Source organism: Gymnoscopelus braueri, assembly GCF_963280865.1.
Source record: "Gymnoscopelus braueri genome assembly, chromosome: 24".
In the NCBI taxonomy this organism is placed as follows: Eukaryota; Metazoa; Chordata; class Actinopteri; order Myctophiformes; family Myctophidae; genus Gymnoscopelus; species Gymnoscopelus braueri.
Window position 1 is genome coordinate 32,769,639 of NC_137626.1, and position 15,626 is coordinate 32,785,264.

Below are 15,626 nucleotides of genomic sequence, written 5' to 3' on the forward strand. Positions count from 1 at the left end.
ACCGGCGGTTAGTCGCAAATATCACTCAGCTTTCGCCTACAACGGAGAGCTCTACATATTTGGTGGCTGCGACAAGGACTGGGTCTTCAATGATCTGTGGAAATTCAATCCGCTGACCTTCACCTGGACGAAGGTTGAGCCCAAGGGGAAGGCCCTGTGTTCATGGATGACTGGTATGTGCTGTTGCATGGTGGGAGATTGTATCATTCTCTTTGGAGGATACAAAGGATCCACGCCGTCTCGTGATCTGTACATCCTAGACCTGAGTCCGAGTCTCAAGACGCTATGCAAGCTAGCGGTTATCAAGTACAAACTGGAGCGGTCGGAACTCCCACATAACATCAGGTGGGAACTGGCAGCAATGAGGCCGCAAGCTGCCAAAAAAAGAAAAGGAAGAATTATAATACGCAAGTTGGCATACTGGCGGCGGGCACACACTATTTTCCAGTGATTGGTGCAGCCGTTTGTGAGATTAGCACCGGAACAAACACACTATAAGCGGAAAGCAAGATGGGAAGCGACAACAAAGTGACAAGTGAGACGATGGGACACAGACGCAGAAATTTCAAAAAATCTCTAGAAATTAGGTCACCCGTTCCCATCTTGATAACAACAGGGAAGGGAAATATGTGCCTTTAACACCACAGTCCCCTCCAGGCTGGCTAACAAAATGGCTGAACTGGGACTGAACTCTGTGATGCATGACTGGGTTCCTGGACCTGCCAGACCCCCCAGGTGATCAGGGTGCTCAGCCACATCTCAACCTGCATCACCCTTAACACTAGAGCCCCCCAGGGTTGCATACCGAGTACTCTACTGTACTGTAAGGCCAGGAACAGCTCCAACACCAGCATGAAGTTTGCTGATGACACAATGGTGGTCAAATGACGATGAGGGGGCTTATCTGGAGGGGGTGGGAGGGCTGTCGCAGTAGTGCCAGGGAGGCAAGCCTCTTCCTAAACGTGGACAAGGACAAAGGACGTCTGTAGACGGTCTTACACGCCCCTCCTGATCAACGGAGCATCAGTGGAGAGGGGTGAGCAGCTTCAAGTACCTCGTGTGCACACCACCAAGGCCTGATCTGGAGATTGCACACAGAGACTGTGGCAAAGAAGGCGAGACAAGGCCTGTACCACCTCAGGCATTTGAGGACAATTCAGTGTCTCGGAGAAGGTACTAGTCTGCAACCCACCCAAAGCATCCTGACCGAGAGCCGTCATTGTCAGGAACTGGTGTTGTAGGACCCAAAAGCAGGACCTCAGACAAAGCAGGAGATGAGGATCACAAACATAATTTTACTAGTAGGAACAATACAGATTTACAACAAATACTGAACTCATTACACTAAACATGACGACAAGGAACCTGACGCACAACGTATGACCCAGCACTGAACACTCACAGAAACATAGTCTTTACAGCTCATCACCAAACCAGACTCAGCTGGTCCTCACAGGTGACGGCATTCAGGGCAATCAGACTCATGGAGCAGAGCAAGGGAGGGAGAGGCAAACAGTCACATGGGCCCACTGTAGAGGCCGTGGTCATGACAGTCACTGTACGAGGAATAGCTGTTCCCAGGCCCTGTGAGTTCTAAGACAGGTGGTGGTCGGCTGAGTGCACCACAGGGGAGCTTCCTCCCATCCGTGCAGCATGCATACAGTATATGAGAGCCGAAAAAAGGATTGAGAAGGACAGACACCAGCCCAGTAATGAACTGTTGGTGACAATGTGGACTGGCACGCGTCTGAGGGTTCTCAAAAGCGAGGGGGCTCAAGTCTCAGGATAAATCCCAGCAGATGTCGGAGCCCTGAACCAAGAACACGGACACAAAACAAAAACAAAAGTAGAAAAATAAAAAAATAAAAAATAAAAACAGACTGCATTCATCTGTAAATAATAATGCTTGTTTGCTCAATGTTATTGGACTAATGTACAGGGATAAACATACTTTGTAAATATATACCTTTTAAATCTGTGTACAATTATACATCAGTGCACTTATTTATTCAACATACTGTACACTGAATAAATAAGTGCACTGATGTATAATTGTGTATACCTTCTAGTAATCTGATACTAAATTTCTCCCCCCTTTTTCGCACATTCCCCATTGCTGCTACGGTTCTTTACAGAAGGTTAAAATGTGTCCTGCCGGTAATTTTAAACAATAGTTTATTTTCTTTTAAATCCTTTTATTTCAATTTGTCTTATCTAAGTTTTCTTTTTTATGTAATTGCAATCCAGTGTGTGACTGTATTGTATTAATGTTGTTAGCACCGTCTTGTGTAACCCCACTAACATTCCACTCTACCCGTTCCCCCATCCTTCTCACAGAAGGTTGATGACATCAGAAGCTCTTTCTTCCATCTTCCCACACTAATAGATTGACTAAAATCAAAAGGTTCTCAAACTTTGTGCTGGGATCCCAAGTGGGGTCACGGGAAGGTGAAGGTGGGGCCGCATATTGACCACTGAAAAAATAAAAAAAATTATCCATTAAGTCTGTTTTATTAGTTTTTAACCACTTGACCCTAGCGTCCATATTCTGGGGGGAACATTTGCAGAAAATATCCCATCTACAAGCTCACAGCGTGTCACACTGCGACGCATTGTGAGCTTGTAGATCGGCTATTTTCGGCTAAGAGGTTTGGAGTAGAGGGACAAAAGCAGCCACGGGGAACCCTGGTCAGCTCAGTATTAGTTTACTAAGAATAGAGGGTGTAAGTGGTTAAAAAGGATATCCTGTGAATGCATTTTCTATGTTTTTATTTAATTTTAATTTGATTAAAGGTAGGATAAGGGTCATTTTTTTGTTTTGTTAAAGTAATACTAGGTAACGTTTTCAACAAAACTAAAGTTAAATTGTATATCTTTTGCGAGTGGCAAAAGTTTCACAACACCCACTCCGTGAATTTCACCCCCGGAAGCCTTTTATTTATATATTTTCTATTGAACGTGTACGGGGGGGACTTTCCCGGGAAAATGACGTTCCTGGCCAACGTCATGACGTCGTGGCCGACGTCCTCAGGAACTACCGCAACGGTTTCCTGTTTGGCCAGGAACTACCGCGCTATTAACAAAAAGGAACCTCACGCTGATTTTAAGAGAATGTAGAATTGGGAGATCGAAAAAGAACAGAAAAAGAAAGCACAGCTCATGGTAACTAATGCTCCACTGGCTAAGAGAAACGATCCGTAGATAGTATAAAACAATTAAAAGATCGCTTTTTGAAACGCTTCCGGCTTCCGGTGAAAACGAATGGAATTCTGGGTAATCGAGGACTAGGGAAATTGTATGCAGTGACGGTAGTGACCAGCAGAGGTTGCTAAAAATCGTTATTTGTGATTTTGCATTGTACAACTTTAAAGTAAGCTATTTATATAGAGTGTTTGTTCAGTAACAGGAGTCTCCCCATCTCTCCAGCTCTTAAGTAAACAGAAAATGTATACATTTTCATGTCAGGGTACCAATAGCCTATTACCCAATCAGGAGAGAGAGAACTCGCACAGGATACAGAATAAACAAGTGTAAATGGGTACTCTCTCCCGATTGGCTGAAAAACTGCAAGAGGTGGAGAGAGCGGGAGACTCCTTTTACCGAACATACACTCTATAGCAATTATTACTATCAGAATACAGTGCTTTAACTTTTAAACAAAAAAAACCAAAAACGTTTTGTTTTAACCATATCAATATCACTACCTTTAAGGCTATATATGCTTCCATTTATAAATGTGTACAGACACACTTTCCCGTAGCTTTTATGTTGATAAGACATTAACAGCGGGAATCACAGCTTTGTAAATGCATCGAAAACAGCCTATCTACAAGCTCACAATGAGTCACGTTGAGAGCTTGTAGATTGGGTATTTTCGAATAGCCAAAAAAAAAAAGAAATAATAGATTGCAAGCGTTTAAACTGTTCCTTTAGCTGGGGACCCCCTGGGACCCCCTGGGACCCCCTCAATGACCCCCCCCCAAAAAAAAACAGTACAATAACGGACAAGAACAGCACATTCTGACTCTCCCCTAGTTTCCCCTAGTTCCACTGACGCAAGCTAAAAAGTGAGTCCACTTTGTTGGACTGTCACCCGACGGCACATGACTTTGAGTGCCAGCATCGACATGTATGGTCGGACCGGATGGCAGTGGAACGTTGGTGACATTGTAGCCATCACAGATAGCTGCACAACACTGTAAACAGTCCTTGTTATTGTTGTCATCATTGTTGTACATCATCATCTGGACGCTACCGTCAATATTTATGTTCATTATCTGTAATGGCCCGGTACATTTCCTTCATTGTTATTTTTTCTGGGCAAAAGGGATATTTTTATTTGTTTATTATTTATAATTTGCATGTTTGTCTTGAATTTGATTTCTTAACAACACAGCTTTGTTCTCGACATAAAAAAAAAAAGCATTTTCTGGAAAATGTATCATTTGGTGGTCTCGTTTGTGCGGATGTTGGAGATGTTGTAATGCACGTCCGGCAAAAAAACAGAACAACAAAGTTTCCTTGGGTAGGGTGGTCCCAAACAATGTTTTGCATTGGGCCCCCCCAAAAAACGAGAAACGGCCCTGGTGGCGCTTCTGCACATGTGAGAGTGCATCATAGGTGCTGCGGTCTCGGTCTCTCTCTCAGTGTGTGTGGTACGCATGCAAATGGATCAGCAACAAATATAGAGGTCCTTATGAACTTGACCAATGACACAAAGACTACTTTACCACAGCAATGTTGGTGTAACTCAGTGGTTCTCAAGCTTCTAGATCTGCTATTTTCAAAATATTTATCTGTGAAACCGAGTCTAACAAATGTAATGCCTCAACTCCTACATTCCAAGTGCTTGTCAGTGTGGGGGGTCCCCAGTTCAAATATGATTATTTTGGGGGGTTCACGGCCTGAAAAGGTTGAGAACCACTGGTGTGACTAATAGATTATCTGGAAAATAAATGTTTTTACACGCACAGATTATCAACTACTTGGCAACAGTTGCACGGCTTCAGCCGAACGGAGGAGAGGAATGGCATAGTGTAGATCCCATACACCGGATGGACAGCGCATGCCCGATTGGCTAGTCCGACTCCGTACTGTCACGGACAAGTACTGTATCCCATTGCCCGGAGGGATGGTGGGTCTGAGGTTACAAATTCACAAAAACGATGTCGACCAATTTGAAAGGTATTCAGCAATTGAGCACACAAGAAATATAACATTGTAGCAGTTTGCGATATTAGCCGTGGACAGTAGGGCTGGGAAATTAACCAAAAATAGAGAGAAGCAAGTCATTTATTTTATATCAACAATAAAAAAGAAAATAGATTTTTTAATAATTGACTAAATTAGTCTAATTATCCATTTAAGCCCTGTATTATACTCCATTGTACAAAGGGAGCTTGAGAAAATAGACTATCTACAAGCTTGAAGACCTGCTATTTTCACCTATTTTCGTTATCCAATCGTAACCGAGACAAACGTTTTAAATAATCGTGATATTAATTGGAAGTCACATCGCAATACAAACAACACAGGCAAAGACATGATCCCTCTCTGTGGCACACTGCCTTCAGGCAGGTGTAGATAACGAGAGGCAGACGTGCGAGACAAAATGGCCACACATGCACAGACGGAGCTGACACAGATAGAGAGACACAGTGAAGCGCAGAGGCAGAAACATCTGAACAACAAGAATAAATGGTTGGACCTTCTGGGGCTGAAGAGGATCCTCACAAACATGTGTGTCTGTTCTACATGATGGAGTGAGTCTGGCTGGAGTTAGCGTACGCGCGCGCGTGTGCGTGTGTGTGTGTGTGAGTGTGTGTGTGCGTGCGTGCGTGCGTGTGTGTGCGCTGTGAGGGAGGTTTCGACTCATAAATATGAAATCTGGAGCGCTCTGTCTCAGCTGGTTTGCTGTATTGCTGGTGTGGAAACACTGTCATGGCGCACACGCGTGCGCACACACACGCACACACACACACACACACACACAATCCATCATCCACACACAAAGCTGAGCTGGTCGTTTGGTAAGAAGCTTTTTTTAAAACAATTTTTATTATAAACCTCTCTGAGCTCAGCCAGACCTGTTGAAAGAGAGCTCTCTCAATGACTCTGTGCTTAAAAAAGCTGCCTAGACCACAGTTTCTTAATGTTGGGTCCGGGGACCACCGGGGGTCCAAATGGTCATTTATTACCTCAGATATGACACACTGTCTATTCTGTACAGCAAAACGCAAGCTTTACAGACATGATTAATGTAATTAAGCCCTGTTACCCTGTTGTTATTATGTTTCAATAAATAACTGTTTTTGTTTTATATGCTGCTAAGAAGACTCCCCAGAACATGGGTCTGGCAGCTCTATTATTTTTCTTTAAAAAGATCATTATATTCTGTTTATCAGACATTTCTTCAACTTTTTTGCTGTATCGAAAAAGTAACGAACCACTATACCACTGTATTGTGTCGAACGGAATGATGAATTTTGTGACCCCTATGTGTGTGTGTGTGCTGATACAGTACCAATATAGTCCGACAGCTTGATGTTCATTGGTCGAATCAGGATCCCCTCTAGTACCAGCTCTTCATACAGAGACTCCAGAGGCCTGAGAGAGAGGGAGAGGGAGAGAGACACAGAGAGAGAGAGAGAGAGAGAGAGAGAGAGAGAGAGAGAGAGAGAGAGAGAGAGAGAGAGAGAGAGAAAGAGAGAGAAAAAGAGAGCGAGAGCGAGAGACAGACAGACGATGCAAGGGAGGTTATAAATGAGAGACAATGTGAAATAACAGACTGAAAGCAACATGTGTCTGAAGCAGACTCACGCACCTGTCTGCTGTCAGGTCCTTCTCTTTCTTCTTCTTTCTCTTACTGGTCTTCTTGCTCTTCTTCTTCTAATAAAAAAAAAAGAAGGTTTCAATCATATAAACGACTTTGACAAGTTCGTTTCAAATTGAACCAATGTGGACCAAATGGAAAAATGTAAGAGTTTAAAAGTTGGAGCATATTGGACACCATTGTGAGCATGTAGATTGGCACATTTTCGCCGAATGTTTACCCCAGAAGAGAAGCGCCAAAGTTCCAGTGGTCAAGGGTCCACTCTTACACGCTCAGTATTAAACTAACACTCTCTGTGTTTTACTGTGTAGTCTACGGGTCCTTAGGGGTCCATTTATGTACCCTCAGAAGTTAAAATAACACTTTGGGTTTGTACTCGACTGGCCCTCAGGGGTCAGTTTTTACACTCTGTGACTCTGATATCCCAACAGACTTTGTAGAGAATTCTTCTCACATCCAAGAGAGTTGGACAGCAACCAACAATGATTTTCATGCATTAGACAAGCTGAAAGCAATAAAAAACATGAGAGAACACGCACGCACACACACACACACACACGCACACACGCACACACGTGTACATCCATGCTATAATGTACATAAACACATACAGACACATGCAAAGATACATAATTTAAACACACAATATGTACACCCACACACACACAAATACATACAGTACATACTGTACGCATATCTAGACACATACGTACATCGGTACAGTATGTACACACACACACACACACACACACACACACACACACACACACACATTCCATATTCATACGTCTTTTCTGCTGTCTAACCTCTCATCGGCCTCCTATATAAACCCGTCTAGTGTTCATGTCAGAATTTGGCGTTTGCACAACGCCGTCTCTGCGCGAACATCCCGTCTCACGGCCCAAACACAACGCGCCAGACGTTCTAAATAAACAACCAAACATCAGCACACACACTCACTGCCACCGAGAGACACGATGACAGATATATAAATGGAACACATGCAAGAGAGAGAGAGAGAGAGAGAGAGAGAGAGAGAGAGAGAGAGAGAGAGAGAGAGAGAGAGAGAGAGAGAGAGAGAGAGAGAGAGAGAGAGAGAGAGAGAGAGAGAAATGTAGACCAATTCACACACACAGTACACATATATCACAGAGTAACAACACGTTGTTTAAGCATGTTGACTCAATCCTGTTTTCGGTTAAATATTTACAAGGAAAATGTTTTTATTTTCTTGAAACGCATGCGGATAGAGAGATATAGCAGGGTGGTCCTGGACCGGTTCTGGTGGGATTGTGTTACGTTAAGGAGAATGCATTCTATTTGATTTCAACAAGGAAATCGTCTCTGTCGGGTGGAAACCTCATAGTGTCCAAAACTGTTACTTTTCCGTATTCAAAATAAAAAAAAACAGCAAAAGTAGCAGATCTACAAGCTCAAAGCTCCAGCTTGTTGTAGATCTGCTACTTTTGATAATTTTGTGTGACGCTCAGTCAGTGGTGGAAAGCAACTAAGTACATTTACTCAAGTATTGTACTTAAGTACAATTTTGAGGTATTTTTACTTCATTGGAGTATTTCCAATTTTCAGCACTTTTACTTCTACTCCACTAAATCTCAGATAAGAGGCAAATATTGTACTTTTACTCCAGTACAATTATTTGAGAACTTTAGTTACTAGTTACTTTGAAGATTTTGATTAGTATTACAAAACATGCAGTAACCCCTTCAGCCCTATTATACATTACAGCTATTTGAAAATAGCAGATCTACAAGCTTTTTATACATTTTATACAAGGATTTTTATACGTTTTATACATTTGAAACACTTTCTACTTTTGGTACTTTAAATACCAAAAATTTTGATACCAATACTTTTGTACTTTTACTCAAGTAACAGAGTATTTTTACATTGCAGTATTGATACTTTTACTTGAGTACAACATGTGAGTACTTTTTCCACCACTGGACGCTGTAGTACGATCAAGCAGGGTGTTAATTTACAAAAAAAACACAAAAAGTTAGAATATGGAGATAAGAGGTTTTTGCCCGACAGTGAAATGCTTAGTCATAACATAGATAGGTGTTCTCGGGTTCATGTTTACATAAAAAAGGGGGGAAACTCCAGCTCTTGAACTGGGAGGTCCAGGAGATAGTCTGGTTGGATCTTATAACCAGTTAGAAGAGGGGGGGCAGGAGGGGCCATGTTATATTGTATATCAACCCGTTCTCACTCCCCAGGCGTCACATTTTGCCGCTCTGTCAGTAGCCCTGAAACGTCAAGTTTTTACATGGTGGGATGCCATGGCGACGTCGCATGTTGACAAAACTAAGCCTAAACCTAACCCTAATCCTAACCTCACAAAGATATACCCAAACTAAACCTAACCCTAATCCTAACCCTAACCTAACAAAAATATACCTAAACCTAATCCTAACCTCACAAAAACTGTGCGGAGAGAGAGGAAAAAAAGTCGAGGGGGAGAAACAATACGCACCATCGGTGGGATTCGTTCACGAGATGTTATGGTTACTAGCTAAGCACTGCTACCAGGTTAGCCACCGAGGCAGCTTGCCGATCATTTGATTCGAGTAGTATTTGAAGCTCCGATACGTGCCTTTTAGTTGTTGTAGTCCTATAGCAACGCATTAGGGAGTGAACATGACAGACCGGCAATAACTGACGCCTTATCTGTGAGAATGTGTTGTGTATATCATTAAAAAGATTAGATAGGTAGATGGGTAGGGAGGCATCCATCTATCCTCTGTCGGTCTGTCTTGTACATTATCTACATCAATCACTCCATTCATCTATAAATCCATCTAATAATCAATGAATCTATCTATCTATCCATCAATCCAAATGTTATCAACCTGAAAGTGAACTATATTGCTATAAAAGCTGTGTGGTATAACGGCTTACTGATAGAATTCATTGTGCCTGCACAGATAGAAGTGCTTATTGTGAACACCACAACCTAGAATGTGACATTCAGAGGACATTTTAGTTCATTAAAACGTGCAAAAGAACATTTTATCTGGAGACAGAATAAATAGGGAGGAATACTACAATACTCCCTCTTCACTCTTCCCAAAACAGTGAAGAACAGGAGTTCTTTCATTGCTCAAGGTCTTTTCTTAGATACGGACAGAAATAGGTGTTCATTTTTTTGTTTGAAGTCATATTCCTGTGACACAGTTTTTTAATGAAAGATGTCTCTGTAACCTTGACTGCCGGGGAAAGTGAGAAGAACGGAGAAGAACAGGAGTTCTTTCATTGCTCAAGGTCTTTTCTTAGATACGGGCAGAAATAGGTGTTCCTTTTTTAGTTTAAGTCATACTCCTGTGAGACAAACCATTTTTCATGAACGATGCCTCTTTAACCTTGGCTGCCCAGAAAAGTGAACTTAATACAAATACTGACTCAATGCTGTAGAGAGTCAGACAATGCTGGAGACCTGGCGGTGCAAACCATGCTCTGTATTGTCCTGCAGCGCTGCAATACGGTTTAATTTACTTAAATCACTTGGTTCCTTAATCATTTAATAATCTATTTTGATCCACAGTCACACCCACAAAGGAGAAGGAAAATGTCTGTCTGTAGTAGCCTACTCTATCCATATTTTTTTGTTTTTGTGCTTTTTACCCCCTTTTCTCCCCAATTTAGTCGTTTTTGCCATTTGCCATTTTGTGTGTTGTCACTGCTGTTGTATCCTACTGACTCATCTGCCAGCGAGGAGCCCCCACCGGGAGGACGTAGAGCCTTCGTTCTACTCCTCCCGCCCAACACTCCCTGCTGACATGTGCCGCCCCAGCCCGTAGGAATACATGCAGCGATATCAACCTCCCCTCCTGGCTTCCCTCCCCCCGAACATGGGCCAATTGTGTTTGTATAGACGCTCGACAAAGCCGCATGCACCACAGTGGATTCGAACCCACAACCTCCGAGGTGGTGGGCAGGGACTTTACCACTGCGCCGCCCGAGCGCCTCCATCTATCTACTCTGCAGTCGGATCCAAAAATGACTTGTCTCGTGGTTCCTGCACCCTCCATCCATCCATACATACATCCACCCACCCACCGTATCCGGTTCAGCCAAAGTTAACCAAGAGAATGTTTTATATTCCTGTATGAGTTCATCAGTCATTCTTTCTGCTAACGAGTTTGTTACTCAACAATCAATATGTTATCCTTAACCTAAAAAACGCATGGGTTCCCGAGGCTATCCTTAACCCGACATACTTTCACTCATCTTCACCACTACATCATGGCCTGTGGACGAGGGAAAACCCCTCAACTTGAAGCCAAGTTAAGGAACCTCTGATGAGAGGGGGAACATTGTGATCAGAAATCAGCTCAACACAGCAGCTGACTCAGTGCCTGGGGAGACATGGACACGCTTCTCTAAACTAACAAATATGTTTTGCGTTGCGTAATTTCAACATGTAAATACGCCCTGAATCTGGTCTGGATTGTCTAACCTATTAAAACCGGGAGAGCATCTGTGTAACCACTTTAACCATTATTATATACTAGGACTATTCAAAAATAGCAGATCTACAAGCTCATAGCGCGTTGATCGTTGATGAGCTTGTAGATCTGCTATTTCTGAAAAATCTTAAACAAAATGTGCACAAAATGTGCAAATCTTAGAATATATTTTCCCTGGAACAAAATATTTTGAGATGGGGGTCGGCGGACACATTTTTTTTTTGGGGACCCTTGACATGAAAAAGTTTTAGAACCACTGACATAGAAACATAAGAGCTTCAGAGCTTCAGAATTTTGTAGAATCGGCCTCAGGTCTTAATGGGCTAATTTCAGTAAGTCTGAAATAAGGAGGATTGCACGCCCACAGGGAGAAAGCCGTGCTCTGCTGAGGAAAATATTTAGAGTTGCGTTTCAATCCAGGAAAATGTGTCATAATCTTGGTCTGTTAAGAGTGAACTTTGATACACTGAGTGAGTCAGCGTTGATTTGTTATTCATGTCACATGCTTTTATATTCTGCCCGGCATCAAAATATTATTGCGCTCTGCCCAGCATATTTGATCCAGAGAGTTCATTACAGAGCTAACCTTAACCATAGCCTCCCTGAAGTCCTAATCTTTATAATAAATGGAAACCATGTAAATATCTTTAAACATATATTAGAAGAATGATGTATTTATTTTGTATTTTGTCCAGACAGTGTGTCTAGCAACAAACGGACATCATATCAACATCACACACTTAGAAACAAACGTATTTATCTGTCAGCAAGTTCCGCAATTTTGGCTGAGAGTCAGGATAACAAGCCAAGGACTGAGTCATTTATGAGCAAATGTTAATCTGTCATAATCTGGTGTACTGTATGTCGCTTTGACCCTTCCTCTACTCTATTAGTGTCTTCTAAACTTGATGTTTTAAAATTGACCCTTTAGTCTAGCCTAGTTGGGTCCCATGTAATTGTTTGGTTGCCTATGCTGTTTTTATGCCATGCTTTTAATCTGGTAGCACTTTGAGATTCGCAATAATGTAAAGTGCGTTATCAATAAAATGCATTATTATTATTATTATTATTATTATTATTATTATGTTGGAGATCCATGAATTTAAACATGGTACATTTAGTTACTTGCTCTGAAAAGGAGTGTTAAACAAGGTTGAACGTCAACATCCAAGAAACGTAATGCAGGAAAGTTACATGGCTTGAGACCAGCTTTCAATTGCAATCAGTCTCATCTCATCGGTCTACGATGAATAGATCAGATGGTATGTATGAAGATTTACGGTATTCTTATTTAGTTAAATTCCTTGTCTTGTGACTTACCAAACTCACACACGCGTAAACGTGCGCGCACACACACACACACACACACCCACCCACCCACGCACGCACGCACGCACGCACGCACGCACGCACGCACGCACGCACGCACGCACGCACGCACGCACGCACGCACGCACGCACGCACGCACGCACGCACGCACGCACGCACGCACGCACGGCTTGGCCATGTCGTACAAAAAACCTGTTAAGCGCCTGTATGATTCTTCAGAGTTTCTCTACTGGTTCTTCAGCTTAGTTTGGCACCTCCAATGGTTTTATATAGCAGTGGTTCTCAGTGGGGAGATAACAGTGGAGATACTGAAACCTAGGATCTGAATCGCATTCTTACATTCTCTCATGAGGCTTATAGCCGACGAAATAGTAGTGTAATTAAACTGTTTAACCTGATTTTTCTGGGACCCCCTGGAACCGTTCAAGGACCCCTGGGAGTCTCCGGACCCAACTTTGAGCACCACTGCTATAGTACCATTTGACAAAGGTGCTAATATAAGTTAAGTAGTGACAATATAGTACCAAAAGAGGTTACCCTATGATTACGAGCCAAAGACCCAATTTTAAGAGTCATTTAGCACCATTTTTGTTTAGACTGCTGTATGCAAAGACAGTTATTTTTAGAATAATTTTGCAGCTCAACTGAGAAGTGCATACTTGCCGAGAGCCCACTCTACTGATAACAAAAAGTCAAGTGTCCAGTAAATATAAATATTTAACACGGAATAGAATTAGGTTTGGAGTTCACAACACACACAGCCTTTCTCGGCCTGCAACTTTATTCAATTTCTTTTACAAGCTATTTTGGCACGTCACCCTTGGACTCTCCATCTCCCTGTCAACAATTCCAGTTATTTTGGCCGAAACCACAGAATGTCAAGCCAAGTTCCTCTTGGAAACTGCACATACTCGTGAAGAAATAAAAAGAAGTAGAGAAAATAAAACCCTATATAGAGTTTGATAGCATGAAAGGCACTTAGAATGACAGCTGATGTCTGAGACTTGTGGAACTGACCACACAGAAAAAAAACATAACTTTAAGGCCGATTAATAATTTGTCACATGATATTTTTGACAAGTGTTGCCAGACAAAAACAAACTATTTTCAACAGAAAAAAGGTTGTCAAACAAAGAGGTCATGGAACAAAGTATGAATGAGCCTTTTAGAGAGGAGCTAGTCGTTTCTGATCTAGGATCAGTGAGCTTGAATTCAAAATGTCTGGAGAGTTGAGCAGGCCATGTCACGGTGAAGACACTCTGTTAAACCTGATATACAGTGGTGTGGTGTAAAGTAACTAAGTACATTTACTCAAGTACTGTACATTTTGAGGTATTTTTACTTTAGTGGAGTATTGCCAATTTTCAATACTTTTACTTCTACTCTGCTACATCTCTGAGGAAAATATTGTACTTTTACTCCACTACAATTATTTGAAAACTTTAGTCACTAGTTACTTTACAGATATAAATTATTATATTATAAAACATACATTAACCACTTTTTTTATACGAAGGCTATTTAAAAATAGCCGATCTACAATGCGCCGCGTTGTGACCTTGTAGATCTGCTATTTTCAAACATTTTAGTACTTATACTTTTGGTACTTTAAGTATATGTCGATGCCAATACTTTTGTACTTTTACTCAAGTAACATTTTTAACACAGGCCTTTTACTTGTAACAGAGTATTTCTACATTGCGGTATTGATATTTTTACTAAGTAAAGTAAAAAATGTGAGTACTTTTTCCACCACTGCTGATATATACTTAGCTGTTCGGCACAGGACACAGCGCGCAGCAAATATATAAATCAGGCTTTAGAAACCAGACAGAGATAAGGGTCTAAATGCCTGGGCACAATCTAATTCGTAAATCTAATGATCCAAATCCAGTCCACACACACACAATTTATTCACCTTCTTGATGCCTTTCTTTGGCTTTTTCTTTTTCTTCCCCTTGTCTCGATCCACGGCCAGTTTGAGGTTCTTCAACTCCTGTCTCATCAGTTCATCCACCTTGGGAGACAGACAGACAGACAGACAGACAGACAGACAGACAGACAGACAGACAGACAGACAGTAACAGAGACATAAAAAGAGATATAAAGAAAGCTTGAGTGAGACAGAAGCCAGGGACTAGAGCTTAAAACGACCTCAGCCCCTAACCCGAGCACGTTCTGTCTGAGCCTGCATGGTACGGGTCTGTGTCATCATTGCTGCATTTAGGGCTCGCATTGAGCCTGGTTTAACCCATTAAGGCCTGAGGTTCCGATTCTACAAAATGTCTTCTAAATCCTACTACTTACTACTGTATAGGTTCTCAAGCTTTTTCAAGTCAAGGACCCCCAAAATTGTATGTATTTGGCGGCCGAACCCCATCTGAAAATATTTTGCTCCAGAGAGCCCCAGGAGCAAAGATTTAAAGTTAAAAATGTTCGCTTTAAAAATTATGTATATTCAAAGATTTGCACACATTTTCAAGATTTTTTAAAAATAGCAGATCTACAAGCTCATAGTGCGGCACTCGGTGCCGCGCTATGAGCTTGTATATTCTGATATTTTTGAATAGCCAAAGTATAAAAATAATGGTTTAAGTGGTTACACAGATGCGTTCCCGGTTTTAATGCGTTAAAAACCCAACATTTTCTTTCAAAATCAAATCGGCCATCAGCTGCAACCCACATCTCTTCAGAGCGTTGCTGCTGGATAAGTGCTGTTCCGTTGGCTTTCCCACGCCCTGAAAAACAAGCTTCTGATGTTTTTTTGTCATTCAAACAAAACAAAATCTGTTCAGAATTACGTGCCGGATCTTACAGAGTAACCTAACTTCCTCTCGCGGAGGAGTCGTGAGGCGACTGTCGGGGTAGACAGCGAAAACATTTCAAATTGTAACCTTGATTGACTGACTGGTGACGATCGGTTTGATTCTCTGCCTGGCCTGGCCCGGGGCTCAGGTCCGGGCAGAGAGTCAAACCT

The 15,626-nt window shown here is 42.0% G+C and overlaps 1 protein-coding gene across 1 annotated transcript in view; it reads right to left on the reverse strand.

The window, feature by feature from the left end:
* drc11 (dynein regulatory complex subunit 11) overlaps positions 1 to 15,626 on the reverse strand; it is a gene marked incomplete at its 5' end in the record, with an annotated part of 137,972 nt that overhangs the window by 27,660 nt on the left and 94,686 nt on the right. Inside the window, 3 exons of the mRNA XM_080422482.1 lie at positions 6,524 to 6,606; positions 6,824 to 6,888; positions 14,568 to 14,666. Of these exons, the coding sequence (XP_080278608.1) occupies positions 6,524 to 6,606; positions 6,824 to 6,888; positions 14,568 to 14,666 (247 nt within the window). The remainder of the gene's footprint in view (positions 1 to 6,523; positions 6,607 to 6,823; positions 6,889 to 14,567; positions 14,667 to 15,626) is intronic.